Below are 15,421 nucleotides of genomic sequence, written 5' to 3' on the forward strand. Positions count from 1 at the left end.
TTAGGAAGAAGCTTTACTATTATCTCTAGGGATATATTAATATCATTAAAAAGAACATATGGTTGAGAAAGTTGTATGTACATTTATAATTTTGTTCCCTTCTGAATATGAAACACTATTTAATTAAGCTTATTACTATCCTTAAAGCTTTTTCTCAAAGGAAATGTTCTTCATTCTAAGCTACATATCTTCTTTTGTAAAAAAATATGTATATATATTTATGAAAATTTTTTAAGAAATCCTGAAATTCTACAATACTCCAGTTGTATGCAAAGGATGACTCCCTTCTGTCCTCCCTCATTATATTTCTTTTTTTTTTTTCTTTTTTAACCTTTTTTTTTTTTTTTTTAAGGTTTATTTATTTTCGAGACAGAGAGAGAGACAGAGCATGAACGGGGGACGGTCAGAGAGAGAGGGAGACACAGAATCTGAAACGGGCCCCAGGCTCTGAGCTGTCAGCACAGAGCCCGACGCGGGGCTCGAACTCACGGACTGTGAGATCATGACCTGGGCCGAGGTCGGACGCTTAACCGACCAAGCCACCCAGGCGCCCCTCCACTTTCTTCCTTTCTTGCTCTATGTATAATCTGATCTCTGCCTAAACTATTCTTCCAAAGTCCACCTTCCCGGTTATGAGTTTAATTCTGTCCCAACAAAATTCATATGTTGAGGTCCTAACCTCCAGAGCCTCAGTATATGACATTATTTGGAAATAGGGTTGTTGCAGATATAATTAGTTAAAATGAAGTCATACTGAGTAGGGAGGGCCCCTAATCCAATATGACTGGTGTTATTACAAAGAGGAAATTTGGACACAGACATACACACAGGGAAAATGCTATGTGATGACAAAGGCGGAGATTGGGGTACTATACCTACATACCAAGGAATGCCAAGATTGCCACTAAACCATCATAAGTGAGGGGAAAGGCATGGAACAGATTCTTCCCTCACACTCTCTGAAGGAACCAACTCTGCTAACACCTTGATCTCAGACCCCTAGCCTCCAGAAGTGAGACAATCCCTATCTGTTGTTCAAACCACCCAATTTGTGGTACTTTGATATGGAAGCCCTAGCAAATTAACATATTCCCCTTCCAAATTTAATAGTATATTTTCTCTACACTCATCCACATTAACTTCTCACTTCAACTGATTAACAGTGGTCACCAAGTCCTTGTAAAATTCTTTCCTAACACTGCAAAACTATAGTTCATTGATCCTCTTCTGTTGTTTTTTTCTTACTTTTCTAATTTCTTACTTCTTACTTCTTATTTCTCTAATTTCTCCTCCCCCAAACCCCAAAAATGTCAGTGCCCCCAAGTTTCTGTCCACAATCATTTCCATTATTAGTGGTAGTAAATTTTTTAAAATTATTAGCTTTTATTGAGCACATGCCAGGAGTCATTCTAAATATCTGACATATATCATCTAACTGAACTCTCACATCCACTCTGAGAAAAATGCTATTTTCTATCCCATTTTGTAGATGATTAAACTGAGCCCAGAGAGGTTAAGTAACTTGCCACAGCCACAAAGAGTATGTGGCAGAGCTGAAATTCAAACTGAGATCTGACTCCTGAGCACCGACTCACTTCTATACTGTTTCTCACTCTTTCTCCAGAGAACAGATCTCTCTCCATCTGTCCTTTGAAATCTTACAGAAATATGCTGCTTTGTTTTCTCCTCAATGCAAATGAGACTGTATCCTGTATCTCCAGAGCCATTTCCTTCCCATACTCCAAGTTGGGATCTCCATCTCAAACCCCTCTTGTCCAAAACTGAACCCCTTCCATTTCCCTCCAAATATGCTTTGCCTTTTTTACCCCCTGTTGGTTCCACCAATCTCCTCTGCCACCCATGCTTGGAACTGTCATAGCATTTTTCATTCATATCTGTCCTCTGCCCCTTTTTATAATGTTTCCAAGTTGTGTTAATTCTACTCCTGAACAACTAAGTTACCCACTCGTCTCCATTCTACCTGCCTATACCATCCCCCAAATTGCCTCATATTTCTCCACATTCCATCTTTTCCTTCCCCCATCCATCCTACGTCCTACCGCCAGCTCCTCCTAAAACATTCATCCATGAGGTTGCACTCTTCTGCAATGTTCACTGCCTAAAGAATAAGGGCCAAACTCCTTGCACAGAAGATGAGGATCCTCTAGGATCTAGTTTCAACCTATCTTTTCCAATCTCCCTTGCTAACCAAACAAAACTTCTCACTTTGTATAAACACTCAGATTCTCCTGCCGTGGTTCTTCCAGCATGCCCTCTGCGTCTCTAATCCTTAAAGTTCAGTGCAAATACTTCTTGTTCTGAAAATTTACCCCAGATCTTTCACCAGCTGTTGCCTATCTCTCCCTCCTCTGAACTCACTGTATATGCTATTCGTATTTGTCTTGAATCATTACCACTATCCACCCTCTATTCCAGTTATTAGTGTACATATCTTATATCCCCCACCAGACTATGAGCTCCTAGAGGGCAAGAACGGAGATTCATCTCGGAATTTGCCACAGCACTTAACACAGTATGTAGCATAGGGTAGGTATTCAGTAGGTATTGACTAGCTTAATTTGTAAAGTCTCTACGTAAATGAATGTATCAGCCAAATTGACTGAGACCATTTGAAATTCACAGAGTGCAGCGCAGCAAAACCTTAAAAGCAGATTCAAATCACCAAGAGATTTGACTCACCTGGGTCCCACTCTGATCCAGCCAAAGGTTGTCATTATGCACGGCGATTCTGCTTTTGTGTTTCTGTAGAACACTCCAGGCTAAACTATCCATTGACACCAAAGCCCTTCTCTGCTCATTCCCACCACACCCTGGAAGGTCAGAACACATCATTATCCTTCTTCATGTTTCAATCTATGAGATGCTAGGTATGTGCCTAAACCCCTGTGCAGTGATAACAACTCATGCCAAAGTACTTTGAACTCAGTAGGTCCCATTCACCCTGTTGTTATGAACATTCCCATGCCCAGAGGCCACCACTAGGAGGCTCCAGCATGTCCCTGAAGCCAGGCTGTTCAGCAAATCTCTGGGAAAGATTATAGAAAAACTTCAAAGTCTTGATTCCAATCTCCAGACCAGAGAATGCAGGGCAATCCCAACGACCACTCACCTGAGTATATAGCCAGAGGGTGTCCAAGGGCCTGATGAGAAACAAGTATTTCTCTTGTCCCTGCATATTTGAGATTCCTGGTATGGCAGTTAAGTGAATGGTCCCTGCCTGCAAACTAAAAGAGAAGGATAAGACCTAATCACTTCAAGAAGGGAAGAGGGGCTTTGGAGAGTGTAGCATTACTTTTTTTTTTTTTTGGCAGTGGTCAATTAAGTATGCAGCATAGAAAAAGTATCTCAGTGCTATTGTTCAATGTTTATCCACCAACAAACATAATCAAGTACCCCCATCTAAAATGCTCTTCACTGATCGCAACCTTTTACTTTTTACATATATTAAAGGGATCAAAGTTTCTGTGTAAAAGTAGAAATCTAAACATATTAAGCATTTCTATCTTTGAATGACTGTAGTGAAAAAGGCAAGATCACCAACTTTATTTCTTTCAGAAGCTTGATTTCATAAACTTTTCTTTAATATTTATTTATTGGGGGGGGGGCGGAGAGAGAGAGAGAGAGAGAGGGAGGGAGGGCATGAGCAGGGGCAAAGAGAGAGGGAGACACAGAATCTGAAGCAGGTTCCTGGCTCCGAGCTGTCAGCACAGAGCCCGATGTGGGGCTTGAACTCACGAACTGTGAGATCATGACTTGAGCCAAAGTCAGGTGTTTAACCAACTGAGCCACCCAGGTGCCCCTCACAAGCTTGATTTCAAATGAGGTATGACAACTAAAGTCATTCACAAATTTTTGGAAATTAATATTTATTATAATAGGAGAGTTGCTTTGAAACTATATGAAGAACCAAAAACATCTGGCAAGTAATATATTCTACAAATTAAAAACACTTAAGTCAGTTTTTCAGTAAGCTCAGACAAGGATCATTTATGCACAGCTCTAAACTGGCTTAGTATTTACAAATGCAATTTGAGAAAAATACTGTATATTATGGGAAACATAAAAACAGCAATTTAAAAGAATAACTTTGCAACAACAGTTACACCATATACTATGGTATCACATCTATTCTCACATTGGTCAAAAGTAGCTATAAAATATTATATAGCATGATATTATTATAACACAGGAACAATGTACAAATAATATTTAAGACGCTGAATTCACAAACAGTGAGCTTTGAGCCTTAAAAACAGTATTTGAAGTTGGGAATGCAAGTTGGTGCAGCCACTCTGGAAAACAGTATGAAGGTTCCTCGAAAAACTAAAAATAGAACTACCCTATGACCCAGCAATTGCTCTACTAGGCATTTATCCAAGGGATACAGGTGTGCTGTTTTGAAGGGACACATGCACCCCCATGTTTATAGCAGCACTATCAACAATAGCCAAAGTATAGAAAGAGCCTAAATGTCCATCGACAGATGAATGGATAAAGAAGATGTGGTTGGCACAAAAACAGACACATAGACCAATGGAATAGAATAGAAACCCCAGAACTAGACCCACAAACGTAGGGCCAACTAATCTTTGACAAAGCAGGAAAGAACATCCAATGGAAAAAAGACAGTCTCTTTAACAAATGGTGCTGGGAGAACTGGACAGCAACATGCAGAAGGTTGAAACTAGACCACCTTCTGACACCATTCACAAAAATAAACTCAAAATGGATAAAGGACCTGAATGTGAGACAGGAAACCATCAAAACCTTAGAGGAGAAAGCAGGAAAAGACCTCTCTGACCTCAGCCGTAGCAATCTCTTACTCGACACATCCCCAAAGGCAAGGGAATTAAAAGCAAAAGTGAATTACTGGGACCTTATGAAGATAAAAAGCTTCTGCACAGCAAAGGAAACAACCAACAAAACTAAAAGGCAACCAACGGAATGGGAAAAGATATTTGCAAATGACCTGTCGGACAAAGGGCTAGTATCCAAAATCTATAAAGAGCTCACCAAACTCCACACCCGAAAACAAATAACCCAGTGAAGAAATGGGCAGAAAACATGAATAGACACTTCTCTAAAGAAGACATCCGGATGGCCAACAGGCACATGAAAAGATGTTCAACGTCGCTCCTTATCAGGGAAATACAAATCAAAACCACACTCAGATATCACCTCATGCCAGTCAGAGTGGCCAAAATGAACAAATCAGGAGACTATGGATGCTGGAGAGGATGTGGAGAAACAGGAACCCTCTTGCACTGTTGGTGGGAATGCAAATTGGTGCAGCCGCTCTGGAAAGCAGTGTGGAGGTTCCTCAGAAAATTAAAAATAGACCTACCCTATGACCCATCAATAGCACTGCTAGGAATTTATCCAAGGGATACAGGAGTACTGATGCATAGGGGCACTTGTACCCCAATGTTTATAGCAGCACTCTCAACAATAGCCAAATTATGGAAAGAGCCTAAATGTCCATCAACTGATGAATGGATAAAGAAATTGTGGTTTATATACACAATGGAATACTACGTGGCAATGAGAAAAAATGAAATATGGCCTTTTGTAGCAACGTGGATGGAACCGGAGAGTGTGATGCTAAGTGAAATAAGCCATACAGAGAAAGACAGATACCATATGGTTTCACTCTTATGTGGATCCTGAGAAACTTAACAGAAACCCATGGGGGAGGGGAAGGAAAAAAAAAAAAAAAAAAGACGTTAGAGTGGGAGAGAGCCAAAACATAAGAGACTGTTAAAACTGAGAACAAACTGAGGGTTGATGGGGGGTGGGAGGGAGGAGAGGGTGGGTGATGGGTATTGAGGAGGGTACCTTTTGGGATGAGCACTGGGTGTTGTATGGAAACCAATTTGACAATAAATTTCATATATTAAAAAAAAAAAAAAAAAGAAGATGTGGTATATATATATATTTATATGTGCATATATTATTTATGTGTATATATGTGTGTGTATATATGTATACATACACACACACATACATATATATATACACACATATATATATATATAATGGAGTATAACTCAGCAATCAAAAAGAATGAAATCTTGCCATTTGCAACTACGTGGAAGGAACTGGAGGGTATTATGCTAAGTAAAATTAGTCAGAGAAAGACAAAAATCTTATGACTTCACTCATATGAGGACTTTAAGAGATAAAACAGATGAACATAAGGGAAGGGAAACAAAAATAATATAAAAACAGGGAGGGGCACAAAACAGAAGAGGGACTCATAAATATGGAGAACAAACTGAGGGTTACTGGAGGGGTTGTGGGAGGGGGAATGGGCTAATTAGGTAAGGGACACTAAGGCATCTACTCCTGAATTCATTGTTGTACTACATGCTAACTAATTTGGATGTAAATTAAAAAAAAATAAATAATAAGGGGCGCCTGGGTGACTCAGTCAGTTGGGCGTCCGACTTCGGCTCAGGTCGTGATCTTGCGGTCCGTGAGTTCAAGCCCCGCGTCGGGCCCTGTGCTGACAGCTCAGAGCCTGGAGCCTATTTCAGATTCTGTGTCTCCCTCTCTCTGACCTTCCCCTGTTCATGCTCTGTCTCTGTCTCAAAAATAAACAAACATTTAAAAAAAAATTTTTTTAAATGATAAATAAATAATAAAACAAGTAAATTAAAAAAAAATAGTATTTGGAATAACATAAATTTTACTGCTTAAACCACAGCAAAAAAGACTAGGTGATGTAATCGAGAATTTAAGCAATCATCTATTTATACAAAAGTACTCATATTTCTAAATTGGATAATGTTTTAGAATAAGCACAGTTATAATTTAATAGCTAAGGATCAAACTCTAGGTTTTATTTAAATAAATATTTCTCATGTGTTAAGGAAACCTAGGCACAGGTTGTTTACAAGACATCAAAACTTTTGGGGGAAAAATTAAAATATGGTCATTTTTACATTTGCCAAAAATCCCTCTTTGTAAACCGTCATGAACAATTTTTTTTTTTACTATTCAGCTGTTTCATAGATATGATCACACTGAGATAACCATATATTTTTAAAACTTTTTTTCTAAAAAGGTGGACAACAGTATTTTCTATTCTCATTCAAAGTTGAGGTCAGCTAACATTGCCTTATCTATATTTGTTGGTAACTTGATATTAAAATCCCAAGAAATTACTGTTGCCACATTTCCCCAGCCCATTTTCTTCATTTTACAACAAAATGTTAAAATTCACAAGCGTGTATCATGCCAAGATTTTTTATTTTCTTAATAAAAAAACCCAGTGAAACATAAAAGGTAAAAAACTCTGCTTTAAATTTGGATTTGCTCACATTCCTGCATAATTTCTAGGCTTGAAATGTTCTTTGTCTTAGTTATTTTCACTAACAGCTTTCTAAGAATATTTGTTATCAAGGTAACTTTTTAAGAAAAATCATTAATTCCATTTTGTTGAATATATTTTATCTAATCGGCAACCTGATGCAAACACATTTTCCCCTCTGGCTATAATTACTAAGGATTGCAATCATCATACCAGAGTCTTCATCATTATCTTCTAAAAGGCTCACGGTCTCCAAAACATTTTTAGAAGTCCTATGTATTCCATCACTAGCATCCAGCAGGTTAGAAAATACACTCAGCCCCTCTTAACCAAGTTCTGCTTCCTCCAGTCCAACTCAAATCCACAGGCTTTCATCCAAATCTACTTTCTTTCTGAAGAACAAGGAGGTAGCTATGGCTGAAGAACTCAAGAAATCTGACTGGCCCCCTCTTAGGTGCCCACATGACTTCTGATTCTCTTAGAGGATCTTAAGTTGCCCTGAGTGAGGTGGCTTGAACTGTTTCTCCACCTAAAGACTTGCTAAATTTCTGCAGAATCACAGAATGGTGATTCCCTTTCCTACTTCTGTCCTTAAAATGTTTGGGAGTTGCTAAAGACAAATTAACTACAATGACAACCGGGGGAAAGCCTCAATCAGGAAAAATAAAAGTCCTTTGAGTTAGAAACATCTCCTGACTGTGATCAAAACTACTGCCTATTTTTCTAGGGCTTGATGTGCCTGTTTGAGAAACCTGCTTATCTTTCAGACTCTCCACCCAAAATTCATCTAAGTTACATGTTTTCAATTCCAGCACAGATGGGCAGGACAACAAAGGAAGCTCTATGCTCTGAGGCCAGCTGTTTATTTCAGGGATGGCAACTCCTAATACAAGGCCAACAATGATTTCCTTTGTGTGCCCTTTTCTGTTTTCTGGAATCTGCTAGGATCCTATCAACAAAACAGCAAGAAGCAGTTTTAAGAGCTTCACTGCAATTATCTAGAAGTACTGGCTACCTGATGTTTGCGGTGTTCATCCTGACAGGCAAACATATATAAATACTTACATAGCTCTTTTGGTCGTGTCTTGTTTTACTTTCCTGGGGAGAGATGAGGTTTCTGTAAAACCTTGTAAGTTATGTCTGACAAGAGGTCTTGCCTAAGACTTTTTTTTTAAGTTTATTTATTTACATTGAGAGAGAGAGAGAGAGAGAGGGAGTGTGCGCGCGCGAGCAGGGGAGGGGCAGAGAAAGGAGAGGAGACAATCCCAACCAGGCTCCACTGACAGCACGGAGCCATATGAGGGGTTCGATCCCATGAACCCCTGAGATCATGACCTGAGCCAAAATCGAGAGTCAGATGTTTAACCAACTGAGCCACCCAGGTACTCCTTACCTAAGACTTTTTAAATGTGTTTTTCTTGGAGTGCCTGGGTGGCTCAGTAGGTTGACTGTCTGACTCTTGATTTCGGCTCAGGTCATAATCCCAGGGTCATGGGATCAAGCCCCTCAAGAGCTCTGCAATGAGCCTAGACCCTGCTTGGGATTCTCTCTCCCTCTCTCTCTCTGCCCCTCTCCCACTGTGCACACACTCTCTCTCTCAAAACAAACTTAAAGAAAAAGAATAAAGATGAAAGAAAAAGCTTGATACTGATAAATGTCATCTTTGGTTGGTTTGATATTGCCTACACTCTTTTTGTCATGTTTAGAATTTTTGTTTTTAGGAGTTTTATTCTTTTTGCAAGACAAGGCATGAAAATTTTTGAGATATTTTTCAAAATATTCTAGTTTTCTGAATAAAATATCATATTTTCATTTTCCTGATATAGCTGAGGTATATTCTGATGATTAAGGGAGACTTCCACTTCTTATTTGATTGTCCAGCTTTATGCTTTCTTTGATGACGACTTGTTCTAAATTTTCCTTTACAGCCATCAGAGTTTTCAAACTGGTGCTCACCTGGTTACAACTGACGATACTTAAGACAGACAAAAGTAAGCTCCATTCACCACATTGTAAACGTTTAAGTCATCACCATATGCGTACAAACCTACAGTAGGTGCTATCTTTGGTCATACCTCTAAAAAGGTTCATTGGAGAAGGGAGCTATAAGTCCTTGAAAAGAAAAAAAAAATTAAACTACTATATGAGCAAGTACATAACAGGTGGTCAGATAAAGATGATTTTATCAAAGAGTAACTATGCAATATTCTTTTAGTAATATTATAGATAGTACATATTACAATACCCTGATTTCAATACAAGTAGTTTTGGATATGTCTAGCAACACTGTAAGATAATTAAGCTGTAACTGGTAGTGACTTGATGTACTTTATAGGTAGAAATGATTACTTTCCTAAGCATGTGCTCCCTAAACAAAGTGCAGCCTGTGATTTGATTTTTAAGCAGAAAAAAAGGTTTGCTTCCAACTTGCCAATTTAGTGAAGTTTAAAGAAGAGAATGTTTCTGTTTCATAGAGTATATCAAAGAGGTATGTGATGTTTTAAGTAAGAAAGCAGAGGATCTTCACCTGGGGATCATTCACCTAGAAGAAACATCATTTTAAAACTATAGACCCATCAAATCACCAAAAACTAAAGATGCCAATTTACAATAACAACTGTGGCCATCTAATAACATATCACAAAACCAACAAAGTCATGTCCTGCTCTGAGGTACTAACAAATATCTATGTAAAGTCCCCCTCCTAAGACCTGTATATTACCTATAATAGTAATTTACACTTGTATGGTGTTTCCACTTTCAAAATGTTTTCACATCCCATATCAATAATAATAAAAAAGGATGTTATGTGATGTGCCAGAGGCAGCTATAATGTAAACTGAGAGGGGAAATGTCAACCATCAGGCAGTGGTTGCAGGCAGGATAGCTTTGCCTTTAGTACATTGTATTACGTGAAGATAAACTCCAGACAATGAAGCTGGGCTCCAATCAAAACAAAATCAAATAAGGCCGACAAAACCAACTAAAAGCCAAGCAAGAGAAGCACATTGGGTATGTGAATCAAATGTCTACCTACTGACCTACACAATAACAGGGAAGGAATAAAAATAGAACACAAGTCTAGATTCCACTGGTTAATTTAAACTGCTTGTCATTTCATCTTTAAATCTGCCACTCCAACTGATCGGGGTTAGTAGCAACAAGGAAATAGAGTGTGCTTTACAGAAAGGACCTAGTAGGAAGGAAAGAGAGAGAAAGCTATGCACCAATATACTCACTAAGCCACATGGCACATCTGCAAAGCTAAACAGAATGACCCCAAAATACAAAACACCAAACTGTAAGGTGGCTAGGGCAGCCTTCCTTTAGGACTGCCCCCTTTCTTGGGCTCTTTCTCATCTTGTCGACTACCTCCCTATTTACAATTTATTAGTCCCCTCACCTGACATTCCTACTCCCCAATCCTCCACTCTCAAGAAAGAAGCTTCAGTGTAAATCAGCTGAGGTCAGATATGCCTTTTTTTTTTTTTTTTTTTAATTTGAGACAGAGAGATAAAGCACACATGCAAGCAGGGAAGAGGGAGGGACAGAGAGAGAGACAGACAGAGAGACAGAGAGACAGAGAGAGAGGGAGGGAATCTTAAGCAGATTTCATGCCGAGCTCTATTTCCAGGTTCGATCCCATGATCCTGGGATCATGACCCGACCTGAAATCAAGTCAGACACTCAACCGACTGAGCCTCCCAGGTGCCCCAAGGTCAGATATTCTCAACTAAAATTTAACATATAGGGGCACCTGGGTGGCTCAGTTGGTTAAGCATCCAACTTTGGCTCAGATCATGATCTCCCAGTTCATGAGTTTGAGCCCTGCATCTAGGTCTGTACTATCAGCCAGAGCCCACTTCTGATCCTCCGTCCTCCTCTCTCTCTGCTCCTCCCCACTCACACTCTCTCGCTCTCAAAAATAAATATTTAAAATATATCAAATAAAATAAAGTTTAACGTACAATATCAGATGTCTGGAAGTGACCTCAGAAGGCCTTTTCCCCTAATTTTTCACCCGCTGCATCAATTCTCCTATAATAATCGCCACACATGGAATCCAGTCTGAGTAAACACCTCCCCTGATTGTAAATCAAGGCTTCCTGGGGCAGCCCATTCCATTTCTGGACTGTTCTGATCATTAAAAGGTTCTCAGTCATGCTAAACAAAATTAGCCCCCTATGGTTTCTCCTCACTTGAGAAATATGAAACAAGTCCTTCTCCTCCTGGCAGCCTTTCACTTTATTTAAATACATCTGTCACCTCCCCCACTGAGTACCACGTCCCTGCAGTTCAAATATGCCCAACTGTTCCTCATATGACATGATTTATAGGCCCCTAATCATGTTGCTCATCCTCTCTTGAACATGTTGCAGTTCAGTAAAGTCCCTCTTCCAAAGTATGGAAGACAATATTGCAGGAAGTCCCTCTTGCCCAGAATTAAGGACAATATTGCAGGAATGGCCTAAATATGGAATAAAAAAGCCTTTGTCTACCATCAAAAGAATTATAGGCACCAAGGATGGAATGAACAACAGAAGGATTTCTATTGTTACTATCAGACTGGGAGGTGGGGAGATGGGGGGGCGGGGGAAGGTGTGAAAGAGAGTTCACCATGCTTTGCATTCTGTGATTTTGGCATTAGATTTAAATTTTTTTTTTCATGTTTATTTACTTTTGAGAGAGACAGACAGAGCATGAATGGGGGAGGGGCACAGAGAGAAGGAGACACCGAATCTGAAGCAGGCTCCAGGCTGGGCTGTCAGCCCGGGGTGGGGGGAGCCTCGAAGTCACAAGCGATGAGATCATGACGTGAGCCGAAGTCGGATGCCTAACCGACTGAGCCACCTAGGCGCCCCTTGGAATTAGATTTTAAAAACACACTCTGCGAGGCACTTTTGGAAAAACAAATCAGTAAAATACAGCCCTGAAAGAATCCCACAAACCATCGTCTATCCCTTATCCCCTCCTCTTCAGGCAAATCACAATCACACAGGTCTTTCTGATGAGGCAGATTTGAATTACTCATCCATGTTAAAACGCCTGGCTGGGGCTAGAGACCCCAGCCACCCACCCACTCAGCCTCAGGATGATGAGCTTGACCTGACCCCAGAAAAGGTCATGGAAGTATTCTATATGCTTGTGACAGTGGCCCCACTGACTCATATCACGCCATCCTGACTCTTGTACACTGTACCCCCCTCTTCCCAGTCTGAGAGCTCTGCCCTCTTCTCAAAATACAGCCCTCTCCTCCTTCGTCGGCCCAGATCCCCTGATGGTACACATCTATAATCTATATTACCCCTGACCCTGAGATGGACTCGCCCAGTTTCTGCTGACTGGCAGCTCCTGAGCACAGGGCTTGTCTCCCCACCAGAGTCGCGAGCACCTTGCATTCTCTTTGCCCCGGTCACTGTTAGCAGCCACCACCAGTAAGGACACACATGGTGAGGCTTTTACAGAATCCAGAACTGAAAGCCCTGGGGATCTTCCATTCTACAGCTGACAAGGGAAGCCCAGAAAGTCAACTGACCCTTTTGAGGTAACAGAGGGACCCTGGTGATAGTGTGTATGCTGTCTTGATTTCCCGGCTCACTTCTCCTAACGCGGGAGGAGGTTTTTAAATTTTAAACACTTTCTGTGCATTTACAGAATCAGCCTGGGACCGGCTTCATATTTTAAGAAAGAAGTCTATAAACCTCAACGCCCACCACACTTAGTATATAAGACACGCCCCCTCATCGCTAACTGCCTATCACAGAGCTGGCCAGAGCGCCGTTCTCCCACAGTCCCTCCGGCAGAGGGCGAGGATTCGAAGCGCAGAAATTGGCTGTTCTCGATTTTCGCTCCTCAGGGCCCTCCCACGGCCCGGGCTCGCCAGCCCTGTTACCAGGCCGAGGGGCAGGGGGCAAACCTGAGGCGACACCGGCGGCTGGGCCCCGCCCCCGCTTACCCGGCCCGGCCAGCCCCGAGAGACGGGCGTGCACTCGCTCCCGAGCGACCCTCGGGGTGCGGACTCCACCGCAGGAGCCCCGAGACAGGGAGGCGGCCCGGCCTGCCGGCCGCGTGCCCCGCGTAGGAAACGGGCTCCGGCAGCCCCCAGGGCCAGAAGGGGGCTGAGCGGAAGCTGGGGGGCCAGACGTACCCGCGCCGCGTCCTGCACCACGCCCCCGACCCAAGCCACGCCCCAGGCCGTGCTCTCCCGTGCGCGCCTTCCCGGTTCTTTCTTCACCCTGCGCTCCAGCTCTTCCACCTTTCCGCCCCTCCCCCCCTTACTCCCGGGCCGAGTGCCCCTCCCTCCCGGCTCCACCCCGTCCTCCATTCCAGCTTCCAGGCCTCGCCAGGACGGAAGTAGTGACCCCACCGTTCGGCCTTGCACGTTGTTGGTTTGAGCTCCGTGTGGTTAAAGCATTCGTACCACCCAAGAGTGAGCAATTCAGTGTAATAACATGAGCTGACAGAAAACCTACTGGTGCCAGGCACTGTTCCAAGTAAGTTACCAGTATTGTGCCCTTTTAACAAATTGGAAGACTGAGGCCAAGGTGATTAAAAAGTTTAAGACTGATGGATAAAAAGGAAAGTGGTATATCCATACAACGGAATATTACTGAGCAATAAAAAGGAGCCAACCGCTGCTTATACATTCCATAACTTGGATGAATCTCAAAAACGTCATGCTAAGAGAAAAAAGCCAGACACAAAAGAAAACATACTTAATAATGCCATTTATATGAAATTCTAGAAATGGCAAATCAATAGCGACAAGAAGCAGATCAGTGATTGCCTGAGGCTGGAGATGGGGCAGGAAGGAAATTTTGGGGGTGATGAAAGTATTCCAAAACTTTATTGTGATGGTGGTTGCACAACTGCACCCTTACCCAAATGTATCAAGCTGTATGCTTAAAATGGGTGATTTTTGTGGTATGTTAAATGTCACTCAAAAAACTGCAAAAAAAAAAAAAAAAAAAAAGGAGGGGGAGGACAAAAAAGAGAACTCTGGGTAACACCAAGGGTGAATGGAGAAGAAACAGGAAAGGTAAAGAGGAGTCAGGTGTAAGAAGTAAGAAATAGAGATAGCACCAAAACCAGGTGGAGAGACTAGTGTGTGGCGCATTGTAGATGCCAAATAAATTCTTGTTGAATGAATAAATATGCAGTGTCTAGAGGGAGGAAGTGGTCAACGTGCCACAGAGAGATTGTAGAGGATGAGAACTCTAAAGAAGCCCTGGAAGGTTGAGCTAGAACCAGGGAGAGCAGCCTGAAGACGAAAAGTCGCCCGTTTTTTCTGTGTCTGTGTTCTGAAAGATTCCAGGGAGAGAGATGTAGGAGTATGGTATGCGTGGGCAGATCACCTGCCCTACGTCCTGTTCAGTTAATGGTAATACGGTTGTAAACAAAACCAATGGAATATTGGGCTCATTGTGATTTTCCTGTTTACAAAATCCATCATAGTTTTAAAATTGTCAGGGGCGCCTGGGTGGCGCAGTCGGTTAAGTGTCCGACTTCAGCCAGGTCACGATCTCGCGGTCTGTGAGTTCGAGCCCCGCGTCGGGCTCTGGGCTGATGGCTCAGAGCCTGGAGCCTGCTTCCAATTCTGTGTCTCCCTCTCTCTCTGCCCCTCCCCCGTTCATGCTCTGTCTCTCTCTGTCTCAAAAATGAATAAAACATTAAAAAAAAAAATTGTCAAAAAAAATGCTTTTTTTAAATAGGGTTCAATCGTATGAAAACATTTTGCAGTATTTTTAATGCTGCTTGACCATTGGCTTGAGAAGGTAGTTAATGATGATCTGTCCCATATTCTGAATTTTTGAAATACAGGTTCAAGGCTTTAGAAGAGTGACAATCATAGAAGATATGTCCCCTGCAGTGCAAATTTTCTGACAGTGGTTTACACATGTATGATTAGCAGTGTGCTGTGGTATTCAGCAAAGCCAGCCCACAGTCGAGGCTTTCCAAACCTCATGCTCTGACTTGCAGGACCTGAGTCACAATGACTGATGGAAGAGGGTGTTGCCTGTTAAGGGCTGGTGGACTGATTAATGTTCTCAGCATGAAGCTTTGGGCCTTTAACCCTGACAGATCATT

General features: G+C 41.8%; 1 protein-coding gene across 1 annotated transcript in view; it reads right to left on the reverse strand.

Moving 5' to 3' along the window:
- LOC123600471 overlaps nt 1-13,658 on the reverse strand; it is a 121,226-nt gene extending 107,568 nt beyond the window's left edge. Inside the window, exons 1-3 of the mRNA XM_045482519.1 lie at nt 13,290-13,658; nt 3,131-3,245; nt 2,701-2,831 (exon numbers count right to left, since the gene is read on the reverse strand). Of these exons, the coding sequence (XP_045338475.1) occupies nt 2,701-2,831; nt 3,131-3,245; nt 13,290-13,658 (615 nt within the window). The remainder of the gene's footprint in view (nt 1-2,700; nt 2,832-3,130; nt 3,246-13,289) is intronic.
- Nucleotides 13,659-15,421: the final 1,763 nt, after the last annotated feature.

Source organism: Leopardus geoffroyi, chromosome D1 (assembly GCF_018350155.1).
Source record: "Leopardus geoffroyi isolate Oge1 chromosome D1, O.geoffroyi_Oge1_pat1.0, whole genome shotgun sequence".
Taxonomy (NCBI): domain Eukaryota; kingdom Metazoa; phylum Chordata; class Mammalia; order Carnivora; family Felidae; genus Leopardus; species Leopardus geoffroyi.